Genomic DNA, 20011 nt, shown 5'->3' on the forward strand with positions numbered 1-20011 from the left:
AAAAAAATATTTCCACAAAAAACGGTTATCTATATGTGCCAATCTTGCAAAAAAACCTCAAACTCATTCACTCCACGCACAACAATCACTTCAATTTGACTTCAAAAATCATGACAAAGTTCTCTCGCTGAGAAATAATTAGTTCACACGGCAATTTTACGCACTTTCGATTTTAGATCAAAACGTAGCCTGAACAAATAGTACTCAGAGTCGAAAATAGAGCGCCCCAATACAATTCGAATTCTTTAAATAGGAAAAAACAAAGAGGACGATAATAATAGATTGATATCGCAGCTATCAATTGAACATGTGGTTCGCGGAGATGAAAAGCCAGATCCGAAGTGATCTGTGAAATGTATTAGAATTCAGTGGAGTGTGGATGGGTGACTGACCCGTTTGGAGTATTTTCTCTTTTTGGGTTCGAAGTCAGCGTCGTCTTTGTCTGCCCCCGACTCTGCACCTAAGTCCACGTCACTCTCATCTCCGAACTCCTCGTAGTCCACGTACTAAACACACAAGTAGAAACAGGTAAACACTGCTGACACAGTTAAAAAATGACAAGTAAATAGCTGCAATGGAGGATCGGATCTATTCTGTCCTCCCCCCCTCCCCCCACCCCCCAGCTTAGTGAGCAGAAATCTTTTATGACCCCCAGGCGCACGTGCTATTTTCTTACATAGTATCGTGCTATATAACAACATATAATTTGTAACTGGGGTTCACAAAAAACACTGGAGGGGGGAGGGGGGGGGGGGGTTCAGAATAGATCCGGAGGTTCCTTGTAAGAAGTAGAATGTTCACATTGCCACCAGCTGTTTTAATCCAAACACTAAATGCGTTATGTTGTCACGGCTAGCTATTTGGACTACGTAGTAATTAGGTTGCTTTTTAAGGGCATGAACACATTTTGTTAGGTTTAATTAGGTTTAATTCTGATCATTTTGTTCAAACTTACTCTGTTTTCATCATCACGTTCCTACATATATATCAGATCAGAAAATATCAAACATGATCATTTTCAGGCTTCACGTTTCCAATTTCACCCAGAAAACGACTTTAATGAGGTTAAGCGTCAGATTTAATAATAGCTGATATAAATACACTGACATGAAATTAAATAATACTGTATTAACATAGCACTTACTGGTATGTGGGAAGAGTGAGTTGCAGCAGTTGAAGTGTGTTTGTTGTCTCCACCCCCAGCGGAGACAGATGATGATGACGACAGTCCAAGTGAGGCTGAATTGTGTTGAGGTTGCTCGTGTGAAAAATACTGCTGTTGTTGCTGTTGAGACACCAATACGTCATCATACGACATGCAGGAATCGCCTACAACTCCACCATTACTTGCAACCCCAACTAAAACACAGGCCATTTTGCTGTGTCTTTGCCTTAAAATTTGCAGCACAATTTTTAAATCACAGGTCTGTTGAAAGTTAATCAAAGGTCTGTCGGTTATGTAAGTATATGCTATGCTTCAAAGGATAAGAAAAGATAGGTCTTCTGTCTCGGTTCATTGTCTCAACTAAACAGTTTTTGTAACTATTCACCAAACAAAAATCTATGTCAATTTCGAAGAGAAGTGAAAAACTTTTTGGAAGGGGATGCAGTGAAAAGATTCAAATATAAAAGCTACACTTCAGGATAGAAAGTTTTCGAGAAATTTTAATTATTGAAACTTGATTTTCCCCTAATCTGGGGACTACAAAGCTAATTGTAACTATGTTTGGCTGAATTTATTATTATTATTATTCGCTAGCTTCAAAAATTTGCCCAGATTTGTAGCAAGTTTAAAGTGGGGTGTCGTGGCTTCCCTTTTGGTGTCTTTTTAAAATTTGCAGCACAATTTGGCAGACAAATTTTAAATGAAAGGTCTGTTGACGATCTGTTTTTATTTAGTACCTTTGCTATAATGCATAGGAAATTATCATCTTCATTTGTTGTACTTCAGTTTCAGTTTTCAAAGGTTAAGTAAAAGCACAATTTGTAGCTATATTTAGGAAGGATTGAAAACAGATAGCGTACGGAAATCTTCCATGGAAGGAGTTTAGACATATTTTTGATGTATTTCTCTTGTTCTAAGTACGACGTAACTTTAACTGATAAACTATCTTTGATAAATACTGACATACACTACAAGATTGTATACTACTATGTCAACTTGCTAATTGAGTGTTGTTTTTTAATACTACAAAGTGAGATAGATTTTGTTCTAATTCAACACCGTCTCAAACTTCGTACAGTAGATTGTCATGTGAATCACGGACGTCTCAAGTGTCACGGACAATGTAGAGCATCATCAACAAAAAATGGTTCTCTTCAAGAACAAGTAGAGGAAAAACTGACCAGCTTTTATTTTAAAGGGCACAGCAATTAGCCTGCTAGAGGCCCTTTTTAATGGTTGAATTAAATGCAACTTAGCAGACATTTTCCTTTGGGCTTGGTTACTTTGGAAGACATGAAAACACCCACGGCCAGATTGCGAGACTATTTCAGGTACCCCCGAGTCCCAGTGAGTTTTTCTCCAGACCCGAGGTCAGCAGAATGCTGTTCAGCTGTATAATCATTGGCAAAAGTAGCATGTTAAAGGCTTGGATTTGGTTCAAGTAGCTAACCCCCTGCGGTCCCCGATACCCATTCAGGGCTCTTTTCAGAAGAATTCCAATTTGCCAAGATCACAGCAAGCCAAACAGGCACTTGACAGTCCGTACGTTAAAACGCAGCAGGATTGATTTGAAAAGTCCGGGATTCGCTTGAGTTTAGTTTCTTGGAGAGATTCCTCCTTTAAGTAGAAAACAAGCTTTGTTGTCTTCGGCAATCCTCGAGTCCACATGCTTATTCCAAATCAACTTGGACTTTACAGTCATGCCAAGGTCCCTCATAATTTCTGAAGGTTCCAGGGTCTATTTCTATATAAAAACTCAAAGCAAATTTCTATAAAAATGTGCTTTGAGTTTTTCAATTAAAAGGAACTTTGGCACATTTATGTATGGCCAGCGTCATCTCGTTTTCCTTCACTATGGCTTTCAAAAAACTCATTGTTTTCAAAAGAACGCTTAAGAGTGCCCGGGAAATTTGAGATCGTCTGCATACATGAAGGGTTCAATAAATTTCAACCGATCTGGCAGATCATTTACAAAGTCGCGGAACAGTAGAAAGCCATAAAAACAACCATTGAGGGACAACACTCGATGCATCGAGGACCATGGATGACGTGTTCTCTGCCCTCACAAACTGTATGCGATTGGTCAGACAGTACATGGGAACTTAAAGCAAGCATCCGCCAACTTTGTCCGAAGTTTTGGCAAAGTGTGAAAGACTACAGCTTCATCTGTGAAATTATTGTCAAGAGCTTGATTAATTTTCCTCGGAAAAGACAGCATATTGGTAGGCAACGATCGACCTTTCACAAATCCATGTTAATGTTGGCTTAGAAACTTCTCAAACTGTTGATAGAGAGAGCTCTAGATGCATAATAATAGTGAAATTAAAAATAATTATAACTGTAATAACAATAATAATAAAAATAATAATAATTATAAACGTAGCTGGCAGACTGCCAGAAAATAGCCGCAATAGCTTCGTAGATCTGCAGTCTAAAAAAACAGTAAAAGACAGACCAAAAAATTAGTCTTTCCATTGAAGACTGATATGTTATATTTTGATTTAAAATCTGTTTAAAATTTTGCTGCCTCTATTAGCTGATCTCAAATAACCTTCATTCAGAGTGACACACCCATTTGACCTGATATCTGTGAATTAAAGTAAATAAAAGTGAATTTCAAAGTGAGGAAGTCATTTTTGAGAGTGAGGTAAGTCAAACGTGACCAAAAACTTAATCACACGAATGAACAAAAAACTCGCTCAACTAAGAGCGAAAAATGACGTCACGCACGCAATTCAGTTGAAATTGCATGAACAAATGAACAAAAAGCAGATTTGAAGTGGTTGTGACGTCATATGATCGTAACAAAAATCGCGACGACGATTTAACAAAACATAGCAGGACTAGTCCTGACGTACAATTCAAAGAAATTTCATTGACTAAACAAAAGACTAGACCTACTAGGACTATGAATGAACTGGGACAACCATATCTAAAAAAAACCAGATAAAATAAAAAAGTTGAAATTCAGCATGAGATTAAAAAAACCACTAGTGAAAAAGTGAAATCTGGTTTACACAAATAAACTAGGCCTAGAATGAACAATGACTGGATTTGGAAAAACCATTAAGAAAATCCGCTCCAAAAAATCGAAAACACAGTAAAAATCAAAGTGAAATTGCCGCATGTGAACAAAAAATCACTAGCGAAAGCGAATTTTTGTTCAAACACCATTTTGTCACTCTACTTCAAAATAAGAGTTTAAAAAATTCACGCCGCATAACCACTCCCTTTTTCGCTTAACTTCATGTTTCGGCGTGACCAAAACCACTACTCCAATTTGACTTCAAAAATCATGAAAATGTGTGAACAGATCTTAAAAAAAAGACAGCGCCCCAATACAATTCAAATTCATTGAATTGTAAAAAAACAAGAGAAGGACAATAATAGCCCCAGCTATCGATGTGCGGCTATTAATAAAAAGAATAACAGGAATAATAATAATTATTGTATTGGTAACGAGTTTGGAGCAAAAATCTGAGGAGTTCACAGACCCTCATTTTTCGAAGTTCTCAGTTAAGACACATTGAATGTTTTCATTTTTTTAATGAGTACATCTGCAAATAATGCTCCACGTGCATGAGACATTCTTGTCGTATTTTTTTTCTGAAACCACAGATCCAAATGTTGATTCTTTTAGCTGTCTTCAAACCAAATTTCACTATCGAAAAAAACCGTAAAATAAGTTTGCCAGGTTACAAGATCGTATTCAAAAATCGGACTCGCATTTCTTCAGACAAACACTGGAGCGTATACAATTTTGAGTGGCCTGCTCTCGAGGGTTCCCGACATACATAAGCGACATGTTTTCACCAGTAGATGTCAACTTTTCCATATAGTATATTAGCAAACAGTAGGATGACGTGTAAGTATTGATAAGCAATAGTGGTAAAATCCTGAGTATCACAAAACTACATCTGGAGGATTGCTGGATTTTCGAACCAAAATTCCGCGCTACCACTTTCTTCTGCACGCTTTCAATTATGGTCAAGCTTTTGCTTGGTTTTTACAGCTGCGAACCATAACTAACAATAGGCAGAATGAAGCCCCTTTTAGGCATTCTTCTTGTTTCTTAAGGTTGCGTTAACCAAGTTTCTCTTGATTGCATAGAAAGCTTTTTCTACTCCATTTTGGCATACTCTCGCCAGTCTAGGTTTTCTGAGACGATAAGACACAAAATGTCAGCGTAGTTGTCCTAGTGAAAAGGGAGCATCAGGCTTGTTGAATGCCATTCCATTGAAGCGATATCGATTTGACCAAACGAAAAGCGAGTTTCGTGATGGCATTGTCATTTGCTATGGCTGGGCACCCCGTGAAGATGCCATCACTATACACATGAAAGGAAAGCTTCACTGTGGCATATGCCCTCCACAGTCCGAAAGGAGGATAAACCCACTTGAGACATAATGAACTTCGCGATTCCTTTGCGAACTTGTTAAGTAATGTCTGTCATGATGTCGAGATTGAACGCCATCTTCAGTCGTTCCAAGGGGAAACCTTTTCTCTTGAATCAACGACAACTGATGATGATGCAAGATTAGATATCAAGGCCAACGGACGTTGGGAATCGAGGTTCAGCAAAACATTTAGATGTGAAAATACTCAACCCACTAGCAAAAAGTTGCTCTGAAATCAGTAGCGATGCCTACAAGTACTGTGAATCTATTAAAAAGAACAAATATGAAAAAGAAAAGCTGAGGTCGAAAAAACAACATTTTCTCCGCATGCACCGGTGGAGCTGGCCCATCAGTTTCAAAAACGCTGAAACAACTGGAATCAAAGCTCTGCGCAAAAAGATGACAGCTACGCCGATACCTGTAGGATTCTCTACTTCCTCTGGGGCAACTTTTAGCTTACGGGTTGCAAATTTTGAGGACGGGAAGTCAAAAGGGTCCGACAAAAATCTGACCCTTTTGATAAGGAAGGGAGGGTGGCCTGAACATCCTTAAACCCGAAGACCCTTTTAAGGAATATGAAGGACCAGTTCAACTGTCAAGTCGCTTATCCCCATCTCTGCCCGGAGCCGAAATAAAGCAACAACAAATGCATGAAATAAAAAAGGAGAAAGAGCTCGGTATCAAATCAAAACAGACGTGAATTAAGAAGGAATTGAATAAGAACGAGATTCGCGTTTCGAAAATCGAGTTTCGTGATGGCATTTACTTGTAGGCATAGTGATGCCTACAAGTACCATGAATCTATTAAAGAGAACAAATATGAACAAAGAAAAAATGAGGTTGGGAAAGCAATATTTTGTCCGCTTGTCTTCACCGGCACTGGTGGAGCTAGCCCAGCAGCTTCAAAAGCTCTGAAACAACTGTCATCAACGCTCTCTGCGCGAAAAGAGGACAGCTACGCTGATATCATATTATATCCAAGGACAAAAATCAGTTTTGCTCTCCTAAGGAGTTCCACCCTCTGCATTCGTGGGTCAAGGACGCTTAGGCAGCGCTAAATTGTTGATGCTTCAATGGGAACTGTTGTTGAAGAAGGGAGGCTGTTAGTTTGACTCTACTTTCGTCATTAGTTGTTTGTTTTCTAATGCTTTCTATCTTTTGTTTTACTTTCTCAGGTGATGTTTGTATATATTACTATTCTATTACCTTTTCTGATTAAAAATATACTTGCTATAAACTTTGTTTGAAAGCAATTAAAAACTAAGCTTGCCGCAATATAGAATCTCTCTGCTCAGCTATCAAGAACAATCACCTGATTCAAATAGCACGCAGCTGTTGTCTTCTCTCGATACATTACCTCCTTCTGCTCCACTGTAGCTCCCAGCTATGTGTCTATTCAATGTGTACTTTCGTTTGCTCAGCTTCCAGTTTCTTTCTGGGTAGGAACAAAATTGGTCTTTTGTAATGCCAGGTCTCCTAAAATTAGGAATGATAGCTTTTGATATTGCAAAAGAATGCCAACTTGGTCTAGTTTAATTGGTATCCAATAATAACACACCTGTCTTGTTCTGTGACCCAGAGCGATCTTCTAGGTTCATGAGCAATGCCCGTCTGGTTGTCAAGATACGGATAACTTCTTTCCTTCGCTTCAGCTAATAGCCTTACATTGAAAGCCGCACAACTTTCGATTGCATCACGGTACTGATCATCCGTGACGCCTGCTTTATTCCTGGGAGCTTTGACTTCGCCAACGAAAGAAACCACCGAAAAAAACGGATGTCTCGATGCATTTGTAGCCATGAACCTGAAAATGTCAACCATGCAAGAAAAAAATTAAAAGGGTCATTTCCGTTTTTGCACAGTGAAGTCTTGTTGTTTTTGTAGAGAATTAACAGCCGCAGCTGTATAGGCACTGTCGGTTCGCAGGAAAAGTAGTGTAAAAACCTCAAAAATTTGTAAAAGAAACCAATTTGTCAAATTAAAATTACTTCAAATACTTAAAACAAACGTTTTCGAACTTTACGTTCATCGTCAGGTTAAAACTGTTTTACAAATTGTTAAAAGATAAAATGAATATGTATTTACATTTGTCTGAGATGACAATTAAAACAATTCTAGGAAACATTCTAAAAAATTCAATCGAAAATTTTTCCTTATATACAATATTTAGCCTATTTACAACACATATTTACATCTGTTATCAATTTACTTAAAAACATTCCTATTCCGGATTTTTCGATTTTGTCCATGTTCTTGTATTTTTAGGGTTATTCCGAATTTGCCCTAACCATAAGTATCCCTCTTGTGGAGGTTTTGCAAATTTCGTTTTGTCATGCACAAAATGTTTTTTGCCCTATGCATTCACATTTAGTCAAAATTATGATTTGAACTAATATTTTAGCGTGAGCTCCCTCCCCCTATATTCGTCGCGTGTGTTTAGTGCCGGCTTCAGCTTGCTGATATATATAGCTTCGATGATCATTAGTTTTTCTACTGACCGACAGGCGTCCAGAATTCTCCATTCAATGTCATTCGTGGCGCCACGACATTCAACTAGATGTTGACCCACCTGTGAATCCTTCTTTTGATGTTCTGTTATCCTTGTGGTAACATGCCGGCTTGTTTGCCCAACATAGATGGATCCGCATCCATTACATTTAATTTCATATACCACGTGGGATTTCAGATCTCTATCAAAGGATGATTTCAGGGTGGGGAGGCACGATCTTAATTTTCGCGTTGTAAAAACTACTTGCAATTCGCATAGTTTCTTCAATTTGCTTGCGAAGTTTTGAGTGAGGTTGCCTCTGTATTGTAGAAAAATAGTTGGCTTATCATTAGATTTAGTCTTGCTTTTTTGATGCTCTTTTGGTGTTGTTCTTAATTGGTCTTTACCGCCACTTATTATTTTTTCTAGAGTCTGATTCACAATTTTTGAAGACCATTCCTCTGGATATTGATTTTTGGTCCAGCAAGATTTGTTCTTTTCAAGAGCCTGATCGAAGGCCAACCAATTAGAGGTTGCATTAAAAACCCTGTGAACCGTCCCTTGAATCACATTTTTCTTATGTTGAAGCGGTGCACAGCTGCGAAAATTCAGTATTATTCCAGTGTCAGTTGGTTTTTGATACCAATGACAGGTGATATTATTTTTGCTGCTCACATTTACGTTAATGTCAAGAAAAGCCAAACCCCCATCCATGTTCACTTTTTCTAAGGTAAATTGCAGGTTGTTGTGTAATGAATTTGCAAATTTTAAATACTCATCCGGGTCACCACGAACCGTGCAGATAATATCATCCACATACCTTTTAAACAATTTCATCTCCTTATCGTGTCCCACTGTCTGTTGGTTGCTGCAATAAGTACAAATCCAAACCACATCCTGCATGTTGGCGTATTCCTCATTCGATATTTTTTGGCATCTTGCATGAAACCAGTTTTTGCATGACTCACATTCCACTCCTTTTCCTCGGTAGGTCACTCTCCGGTTACAGTCTTTGCAATTCCCGTTTTGGTCGCATCTGGAAAAGTTTTTACTGAGCTCTGGTTTTTGAAGTGATGCCTCAAACGATTTCATCCACACATTTGCTAGTATTACAGCCAGTGATGCACCCATAGCCAGTCCCTCTGATTGTACATACAAGATCCCATTACATTTGAAATGAACATTCGTCACCGCAAGCTTTAGCAAACTTTTCATGGCGGACCTTGGGATATCTGGAGCTAGGTTGCTTGAATAGAGATCTCTTAGAGCAATTTCTATAGCCTCTCCAACTGGAACGTTGGTGTACAAACTTTTTACGTCAAGAGATACTATCTGCTCGTCATCTTCAAGAGTGAGAGACTCTAAGGCTTTTCTAGCATCTTGCGTGTTGGTTTCAATGTTTGCGCCCGGTAGTTTCTGGAAAAATGGTGTCAAAAATCTGTTCAAGTTTTCGTAGCTGCTACCCGGTATTGAAAGAACAGGTCGGAGAGGTGTATCTTTTTTATGTACCTTTGCCAGGCCATAAAGCCTCGCTGGTTGTGAACCTGTTGACCTGAGTCTTTGATAAATTTTGTCACTAATTTTCCCTTGCTTCATTAAATTTTGCAGGCTGTTATTGATCTGTTTTTCATTTTTGATCACAATTTCATCTTTAGCTACTTCGATTTTTTGAAATTGATCTGAGTTCAGTACCTCATCAAGTTTTTCCCTGTACGTTGACTTCTTCATCACACAGAAACCGCAACCTTTGTCAAATGGTACCGCCAGCAAATCATTGGCTTTTAGGTAATCATGCACTTTTTTGACCCCTCTATCCAATGGGGTTTCACGTACATTTTTTGCATACCATTTTGCGGACGCCTCAATTTCACAAAGTTTCTCACCCTCAGTGTTATTCTCGCGTAACTCACGTACAAGTTTGTCTACATCTGCGAGAAAGTGCACCTCATTAAACTTGTCTCTCACTGGGTGTTTAGGTCCCAACGATAGGATGTCAAGTACAAACTTTGGAAGTTCCGGGCCATCCATTATCACAACATTACTGCGGGAGCCATTCCGCAGTGGTCTATCCTGTCTCTCTGACAGTTTATCAAGTTTTCCATTAAGTCTGTTCTGAACCATTGCGGAGTGACACCTCATTTCACGCTTAATGCAGCTAACAACGGATGGCATCAGTTCTGGTCTCACCTTCTCCCTAAAACTACTCCTATCTGTCTCAAGTTTTTCCCTGAACACTTTACGGCCTTTCTCCGCACGGTTTATTTCTTGTTTTAGGAGCTTTAATTGAAAACTGTGCACCGCTTGTTCAGAAAAAATTTCATTTTTAGGAGCGCGAAACCTCAAAAAATCCGGAATTATATCATTGTTAAGGCATTGTTTTAGAAATTCAATTCGGTAATTGCAGCTAGTGACCTTATTTAAAGATTTCAAGTAATCAAGATAAAGTTTGAAACAGTTTGATTTTTTCAAAATATACCTGAGCCACGTCTTCGGTAGCAGCAACCACATACCTCAAAGAAGCTCAAGGACAGGGGGCAATGAAGCCCGATTGTTCAGGAGCTCCTCCTCAGTCTGTGTCTGTTGCACCTTCCTTGCCTTGGCTCTCACTTTCCTCTGCCTTTTGCCCAAGTTCTTGCCTTTTCCTTTCTTGAGCAGCCCTCTTAAATTGTATTGATGGCGTAATACTGTCTCCAAGGTCTTAATCTCCAGCACAGCTTCCTGATGCAGCTGAGAATACTTTCCTGGCTTCGTCTTCCTTTTTCTCTTCGAAATCAGGTGCTTGGTTACGCTTAGCACCAGTACCTCGGACTTCAGCAGCTCCTGAAAAATATCCTCTGTGCCTATACGTCGACAGTACACAATAGCACAGAAGCGGTCTTTGTTCGTTCTAAGAAACGATGTCAACTCCGGCACGCTGCAGGGTTGGTAGTTGTTTGACTTGTGACGTGAGATTGTGTTGTTTATCAGGTCGTGCCACACTACCAAGTCCTTCCTCTTGCTCAGATGACCCTTCTGAAGGAGATTTCTCGCGTTCTTGAACCAATTTCTGGAATTTCTGTTGAAGGAGAATCCGGGAACTGATGTTACTTTCCCTAAAAACTGTTTCTTGCTTGAATATGGGAGACTATTTACGGCGTGATGAAGCGAACTTGCAGCCAAAATATGCACCATCTCGGTAAATCTATAACATTCATACTCGCTAAAACATTAAAACAGTGAAAACTTCTCAAAGTATTATGTAATGAGCCCCTCTATAGGCCTTGTTTTCAAAATATTTGACAAAGTAAATAATGTAAAAGAAACCAATTGGTCAAATTAAAATTACTTCAAATACTTAAAACAAACGTTTTCGAACTTTACGTTCATCGTCAGGTTAAAACTGTTTTACAAATTGTTAAAAGATAAAATGAATATGTATTTACATTTGTCTGAGATGACAATTAAAACAATTCTAGGAAACATTCTAAAAAATTCAATCGAAAATTTTTCCTTATATACAATATTTAGCCTATTTACAACACATATTTACATCTGTTATCAATTTACTTAAAAACATTCCTATTCCGGATTTTTCGATTTTGTCCATGTTCTTGTATTTTTAGGGTTATTCCGAATTTGCCCTAACCATAAGTATCCCTCTTGTGGAGGTTTTGCAAATTTCGTTTTGTCATGCACAAAATGTTTTTTGCCCTATGCATTCACATTTAGTCAAAATTATGATTTGAACTAATATTTTAGCGTGATAAATATTAGTTCAAAAATTTGATCAAAAAAGCTTGGAATCAGAATCGGGGGAATAGTAGTATTGTTTAAAGGCTCAATTCCTGTTAAGGGAAATACATAGCAAATACAAATTAAAATAATGACAAATCAACAAAAATAAATGCAAAAAGAAACACTTAAGACCTGCAAAGATGGCAACAATATTTTATATACTAAGAGCTGAGTTCTCAACGTCAAACGATTCAAGTCTTCTAAAAAAGAATTTACCAATTTCCAAGAGAACCTCTTTTTAGTGATTCAAACTGTATGTGTGTGTGTGTGTGTGTGTGAGAGAGAGAGAGAGAGAGACTTCAATCCCGGTTAAATTCATTTCTACTATTTGTAATCTCCGTAATATCCAATCTCTGTCGCCAGTGTAATATCCGTGCACTGTGTACAGTTACGGGTTGGGTTGGGGGTTTTCTTAAGCACTTTAAACCACGGGGTAACTGATGAAAATCCTCTAAGTCTAAGACTTTAATTTAATTATGAAGATGTAAATATTCAAACGGTTTAAATATTAAATGTTTAAATGTAAATATTAGTTTTTCTACGCCTGTCGGACGGTAGAAAACCTAATGATTATCGAAGATACATAGGGCAAAAACAATTTTGTGCATGACAAAACGAAATTTGCAAATTTTCCACAAGAGGTGTAATATCCGTGAACTGTCTACGGTTACGCTTTGGGTTGGATGTTATTCTTAAGCACTTTAAACCTCGGAGTTACTGAGGAAAATTTTCAGACTTGAATTTAATAGAGCAGATGTAAATGTACAATCAGTTTAATACAAAGTTAGAACTATTGCTTTTAAATATTAGAAGTTTTGTGAAGATGAGAAATGTAAAGCAATTAAAGAGAGGCAGCTCGATTGTGTAAGGTTTAGTTTTGAATATGTTCTTTGGTTTCAGTCCTCTCAATGGTTAATTAATCTTAGGTTATTTTTACCCATTTTCCTTAATCTCTATGGGATTTTCTCATAGTTATTTTCTACCGCACGGGTCCCTGTTAGTTAAACTAACAGATAACAGGTTTACCTGCTTGACGAATCCCGTCATGAACAAACATTCCTTGACGTGTCCCGTCAACATGAAATTCCATGATGATTCCCATCATCATTTATGATGCTTTCTCTATATTGTTAAAATCCGGTTTACTATTAGTAACTGTCATAATACGACTCCTCCATAACTTGATAATGATATATATATATATATATATATATGTATATATATATATATATATATATAATACATATATATATATATATATATATATATATATATATGATAATCCTATGTTAATGTACTTGTGTATTATAGATGTCTGATGTTTGATTCAATAAAAGCTTGACACTCAAGCCGTGTTCTCTGTCGTCCACACATCAATTTTATTGAATCATCTACATGCGATTCCACATCCTGAGGGAGTCTCCGACACCGAACCTCTTCCTCACAGACTCACAAGGTAAGGCGTTGAGGTTTCCTAATTTTAACGTTTTGTCCGCCCCGGGAGCGCGAATCAAAGACTTCTACAACTTCCTTCCACAGCCAGGTCAGTACGAGACCATCGTGCTGTTCGTTGGTGGGAACGACCTCTTCAACGGTCGAAACCCCTCATCAGCCTCTGAGTTGGACATTGCCAACAAACTCTGCCTCCTCGCTGACAGGGCCTGCACGCTCGCACCGAGAGTGTTGGTCATTGGAATCCCACCAAGACACTATCAGCCACAGAGGTCGAAACATACCAACCAAATTCTAGCAGCACAGGCCTCGGGTTGGTTGTTTCGAGGAATTTCCAAGGTCATCTACGACGAGGACCTCCACGTTCGAAGGGACCGGGTCCATCTAAATCACAGAGGACTCAATGGGGTGAGAAGCATCCTCAAACAACGGGTCCTCAGAGCCAAATTCAGCGAGCGAGTGGATCGAGAGGGCCACACGGGAACCTTCTACTGCTCACACCGCCGCTGCATTTGTGGCCTTTCTCGAAACTAGGCTAGTCTTCTAAGCCCCAATACTTGTTTAAGTATCACCGGCTTCACAAATACCAACCCCGATACTTCTTTAAGTATCACTGGTTGCTACTCTGTTTGCGTATAACTTAACTTACATCGGTTCCCCAAAAGAAAATCGAGATGAAGTTCAAACCACCTGACCTACCGGCAACTCCTACCCCGGAACAATGGAAGTGGTGGAAACGTTGCTTTGCAGATTGACTGCGCATTAATGGCACCACCACAGATGCTGACAGCTGGTCTTCTTGCGAACCTACGTAGGGGCCGACTACTTTGCGCTTCTTGAGAGTGCTACCGGCTACAACGATGCCATAGCGACACTAGACAAGCAGTTCCTGAAGCCAACAAGGGTCCTGTTCGCGCGTCACCAAGCCTTAAGTGCTAGGCAAAAGGAGGACAAAACTGTCACACAGTTCTTTGGACGTTTTGAAACGCCTGGTCGAGAACTGCGAATGTGCCGACCTGGACATTCAACGGCACAAGGATTATTTAGCCCGCAATGCCCTAATTGCGGGACTTCGTTCCGGCACGATTCATGCGCGGTTGTTAGAGCTGGAGGATTCCAAAGCCGATATTGATAGCTGTGTTTCCTTGGCAAGTGCAATCGAGCTTTCAACGGACTTCTCAAAGTCTTTCAAGTCGCCTGAAGCACCGGTTGTTGCAAATGCGGATACGAATTGTGCAACTTCCACAATGTCATCTACAAAACCTGGTACACAACGGCCCCCCTTCAACGGTACCACCAAAGCAAAATGCAACTTTTGCGCTCTCAAGTCACACCCTCGCACCAAATGTCCAGCGAAGCGCGACACCTGCCACAAGTGCTCGAAGTTGTGTCATTGGGCGTCTGTATGTTGCTCCTCGTCTGCAGCCATGTATGCTTCCCTTGAAAGCGACAGTAATGGGGACCAAACAGTCGCATCAGTTCTTTGTGCTACAGGAGCGGCCAGGACTGTGCAGGCAGAAATTTTCTTCCAAGAAGCGGGAACGTCCGTGCAGGGAATAATCGACACTGGCTCGACCGGATCGTTCATTACTCTGGAAGCAGCTTCAAAACTCGCCCTCAAGATCAATAAGAAGAGGAAAGAGACAACTCTGGCCAATGGAGACACCTTGGTAACTAGTGGATCGACACAAGCAACAATTGTCATGAACAAAAACGAGTATAACGTAGCGTTCACAGTCGCTAGGTCGTTGGTCGCAGACGTAATTATTGGACTGGACGTGCTTCGAAGGCACCATGAAGTGAACCTGATGTTCAATGGTCACCGACCAAAAACAAGTCTGATATGCGCCTCATCCACGCAACCTGGTTTCCCAACAATGCAAATTGACCCACCCGTAATTTTTTCGCCTTCGGTTTACAAAGCAAAGCCTATCGCTTCAAAATCACGGAAACACAAGATCGAGGACCGCAATTTCATGGACACTGAAGTTAAAAGGATGATCGCGGATGGGATCATCACAGTCTCCACGTCCCCGTGGCGCGCCCAAGCCTTCGTAAATAGAGATCACAAGCCCCGCATGGTGATAGACTACTCCGAAACAGTGAACCGATACACCTCCAAAGACGCGTTTCCCTTTCCGGATATGTAAGAGCTCTTGGACAAAGCAGCCCAGAATACTGTATTCTCCAAAATCGACTTGAAATCAGCTTATCACCAGGTCCCGATAAAAGAAGAAGATCGCCCTTTCACCGCCTTTGAGGCATGTGGCCAGCTCTTTGAATTCACCAGGCTCCCCTTTGGCCTCACGAATGCCGTCTCCGTCTTTCAAAGGGAGATGCTGTCCTTCATCAAACGGAATAAGTTAGAAGGAACTTTGGCTTATCTCGATGACGTCATCATAGGGGGACGCACAGTGGAGGAACATGACGCAAATCTAGATCACTTCATGGCGGCGGCAAAGCGAGAGAGCCTCACCCTCAATGAGGCGAAGTGCGTTTTTCGTACCAAAACCGTCGCAATGTTGGGAGACATTGTGGAAGCTGGAACAAAACGCCCGGACCCGGAGAGAATACGCACCCTCCTAGATTACCCGGTACCAGAAAACCAAGCCCAATTGAAACGCCTGGAAGGCTTCTTTGCCTACAATTGCAAGTGGATAAAGGATTTCTCCACTAAAATCTCACCGTTGCTCAAAGCACGGAAGCAAGGGGTTTTTCCCCTGGACTCCGAATGCAAGTCTACAATTGAAAAACTCAAGGAAGAAGTTGGAACGGCCTTTTTATGGCTTCCTGTACCAGGTGAGCCATTGGTCCTTGAAACTGACGCCTCCGGCTCAGGGATTGGTGCAACCTTGAGTCAACAAGGAAAACCCGTCGGATTCTTCTCCCGTGCACTATCCAAAGCCGAAACTGCATACGCAGCTGTTGAACGCGAAGCGATGGCCATTGTTGAGGGCTTTCGACGATTCTCGGATTTGTTACGCTGCTCGAGAGTCCTGGTAAAAACTGACCAAAAAGCGCTCTCATTCATCTTCAGTCGCAATACGTCACGGATAAAAAGTGAAAAGTTAGTCCGATGGAGACTAGAGCTCTCACAATACAATTTCGACATTAGTTATCATAAGGGATGCGATAACGTTTCTGCCGACGCCCTTTCCAGATTGGCTTCACTCGAGAACAAAACCTGCCAGCAACTTCACAGGGATCTTGCGCACGCAGGCATAACACGTCTCTACGAATACGTTCAGCGATATAAGCTTCCCTTCTCTTGTTCAAGAAGTCCGACAAACGGTAACAGATTGTCAAACTTGTGCCCTCTGGAAGCCCAAGTTTTATCAACCACCAAAACAACAACTCATTCAGTCAACTAGACCCTGGGAAAGGTTATCCATCGATATCGTGGGACCCAAAGAGATGTCACAGTCTGGAAATCAATACTTATTGACTGTAATCGACGAATATAGTCGGTTCCCCTTTGCCTTTCCACTCCGCAATATTACATCAAGCAGTGTGAATGCCTTGCTCAACTCTTTTCAATTTTTGGTCCTCCGAGTTTCATACACTCAGATCGTGGCACCCAGTTCCAATCAGAGGAATTCCAAGAATTCTGCTTCTCACGGGGTATCGGTCTCTCTCGAACGTCACCGTACCACCCCAAGGGAAACGGGCAGAACGAAATATACAACGGTGTCATCTGGAAGTCCGTACAGTGCCTTCTCCACTCGGAAGGCCGGAAAGGCTCTGCCTGGGAGGATCTCTTGCCTAGAGCAATGTCCGCCCTTCGAACCCTCATCAACACCGTTACCCGCGAAACTCCTCACGATAGGCTGTTCAACTTCACAAGGAAGGCAGGAGGAGGTGTCTTCGCCCAGGCGTGGTGGATACGAGCCGGCAGTGATGCGTACTTAAAAAAGCACGTCCGAAACAAAGATGAGGTGCCTGTTATTCCTGTGAAAATAGACGAGGTCATAACACCGAATCTGACGAGGGTGAGCATCCCTGATGGTAGAATAGACACCGTCTCTGCCGGGGACTTGTCGCGAAGGCCAACCGACGACAACTTAAACATACCTTCGCCGGCGTCGGAGGACGTTGAGATTGCTAATAGGGGATCGCAGGATCGATGTACCAGTCATAGATGACGACCAGCCAGCGGCCACTGTTCCTGAAGAGACCGCCACGGCGCCGCAAAGATCAAACAGAGATGACGACCAGCCAGCGGCCACTGTTCCTGAAGAGACCACCACGGCACCGCGAAGATCAAACAGAGTCCAAAACAAACCTAAGCATTTGGAAGACTACGAGATAAACATAGAGTGACAAAAACTTGAGTGGGGAAGAATGTCATAATATGACTCCTCCATAACTTGATAATGATATATATATATATATATATATATATATATATATATATATATATATATATATATATGATAATCCTATGTTAATGTACTTGTGTATTATAGATGTCTGATGTTTGATTCAATAAAAGCTTGACACTCAAGCCGTGTTCTCTGTCGTCCACACATCAGTAACCATCTCTTTTCGTTCTCCTATTTGTTTGTAAAAATTTCGAATTATGCGTTTAATATGTAATTTATGAGCATGTCATACATTTTGGTTCACTATACTGCCTCCCTCTTAGAAAATGTGAGTGTTCCACTCACCCACACAGCAAGAGTTTCAAATGTCCATTTTCGAGTTCATATATTCTTGTGCTTTTTCAATCCTGTACTTGTCATAAATATTACGGGCCTCCTCGTCTTCCATAATTTTCTTTTCTTGAAGAATGATTTTGAACATGTCCTCACGACCACCCTTGTCCGGATAACAGAGCATTGCCAACGTTTTGTAATGTTTCTGGATAGTACTGGTTGTGGCCCCCTGTGGCAGGAATAGAAGTTCATAAAACGGAATAGAAGTTCATTTGGAGGTCGACTGAACGGGCTCTGCGCCTTGATCGCCTCCAGCCTCCTCTGTATGACCTTCTTTGAGGTTTGCTCCGTTTTTACTCTACCCCTTAGCTTTCTATTGTCTATCTAGGCATTCTCCAACTCCCGAGCTAAGCACTCCCGCTCGTCCACAAGATACATTCCCTTGTTTTTGTTTCGGCTACATTTGTAACCTCCTCCAACTCTTTCTTCAATGTTTCCACCTGCCTCCTGCAGGACACCCGCTGATTCCCAGCGTATTCAAGTTGCCGTTTGGTCTCCAGCAATTGATCACCTTATCTTTGACTTTCAACTTTTAACTGCCGGAGCTCCTCTTCAAGCCCAGGCTGTTCCCAGCATTTCGCTGTTGTCAATCTTCTTTTATTGTTCCTCGATTGCGTGTTGCATCTCACTTAACTCCCCAACGCTAATTGTGGCTCTATCCACTATATTGGGTGGTTGCAGCTGCGTAAGTGGCACCACGTACCTTTTGTTTGAGGTTACTCCAACAATCCGATACATTTGGTGCCTGACTATCGACCTGACCTCGAACAACTCGGGTAGATAGTAGCAATAATCACCGACTTTTAGTTCTGCCATTCCTACATATCATACACGTAAATTAGTCTAATGTATCAATCTCAATTTCTACTATATCTGGTACAGATTTTGCCTTTTTTGTTTTTATAACTACGATGTTTGTTTCACCATCACACCGTTCAACTGTCCTTTTTCTTGTCAATTTTTGTTCCTTTGTTCGTTGTTTTAGATGATGAAAATAACCTAGCTCCCCCATTCGGTTAATGGGTTGCAGTGCAATTACAGGATTGGTGCCACTGCGTAGCATATCGATTGAAAGAAACACGCGTACCAAACAAAATATGATTTTAGATCCAATAAAAATAGTCATCAAACTGATGCCAGATTTGTTTCCCTTCATTACCCAAGTATTCAAAAATCAGCAATTCATGCCACTGATTATTGTACTTTAAGTCCGTGTTGAAATACTTTAGAGTCTTATGCTCATATAAACCTCCTTGTCCCAGGAAAAGTTCTCTTTCTGTTATCGCCATTCTCGAATGCCTTAACCTTTGGGCCCTTTTGCTAAGTTCCAGGTCCTTGTCATTGAAAAGCCCTTCCATTGGCGCCAAAGTTGACCAATTGACGTTAACTCTATAATTAGGCATATCATTGGGTTTTTCAATTAATTGTATCCTTCGCCCATATGTTATCCATGACCCATTCTGCAATTCAAGAGCGTTCGGGTACATGGGGTTGCAATTAATCAGTGTAAAAATTCTAGAGAATACTCTGGAAATGGGGTCCATGTATCTAATTACTTCTGAGGTATTGTCAGAAAACACCCTAACTGGTACTTCCTCTGTACAAAACTGATTTTCGACAACATGTACGATTACTTTAGCGCACCTATGGACATAAAGTATTCCTCCCGCTCTTTCTGCGTGTGTACCCAGAGCGTTTTGTTGACTAAAGAAAATTTGGTGTGATTTTCCGTTAATTGATGTCGTTAGAATCATAGCTCTGTGCAGTTTTTCGATGCGACAATTTAATAACTCTATTTGTTCCAGGTTTTCAAACATGCCTGGAAAATCCCACACAAAAAGTTGATCGAGTTTTATGTCCCCGAGATCTGTCCCAGATATATCTGTTGTTGAAGAATTTTGTTCCGTGGCCGTCAATTTTTCCGTTGTTTAAAATAGATTTCTGTGGTTTGTTTCAAAAAGCAAAAAATTGTCTATATATTTTGTCTTGTTTTTCAACTGGACAACTAAATTTCTTTTTC

At 40.6% G+C, this 20011-nt stretch overlaps 1 protein-coding gene across 1 annotated transcript in view; it reads right to left on the reverse strand.

The window, feature by feature from the left end:
- The window catches only part of LOC142350752 (uncharacterized), a 275857-nt gene that overhangs the window by 42315 nt on the left and 213531 nt on the right, over window positions 1-20011 (reverse strand). The window contains exons 2-5 of the mRNA XM_075402707.1: window positions 7121-7366; window positions 6875-7038; window positions 1145-1359; window positions 393-506 (exon numbers count right to left, since the gene is read on the reverse strand). Of these exons, the coding sequence (XP_075258822.1) occupies window positions 393-506; window positions 1145-1359; window positions 6875-7038; window positions 7121-7362 (735 nt within the window). The 5' untranslated portion in view covers window positions 7363-7366. The remainder of the gene's footprint in view (window positions 1-392; window positions 507-1144; window positions 1360-6874; window positions 7039-7120; window positions 7367-20011) is intronic.

The sequence above is a fragment of the Convolutriloba macropyga genome, chromosome 12 (genome assembly GCF_964194025.1).
Source record: "Convolutriloba macropyga chromosome 12, txConMacr16.3, whole genome shotgun sequence".
Taxonomy (NCBI): Eukaryota; Metazoa; Xenacoelomorpha; order Acoela; family Convolutidae; genus Convolutriloba; species Convolutriloba macropyga.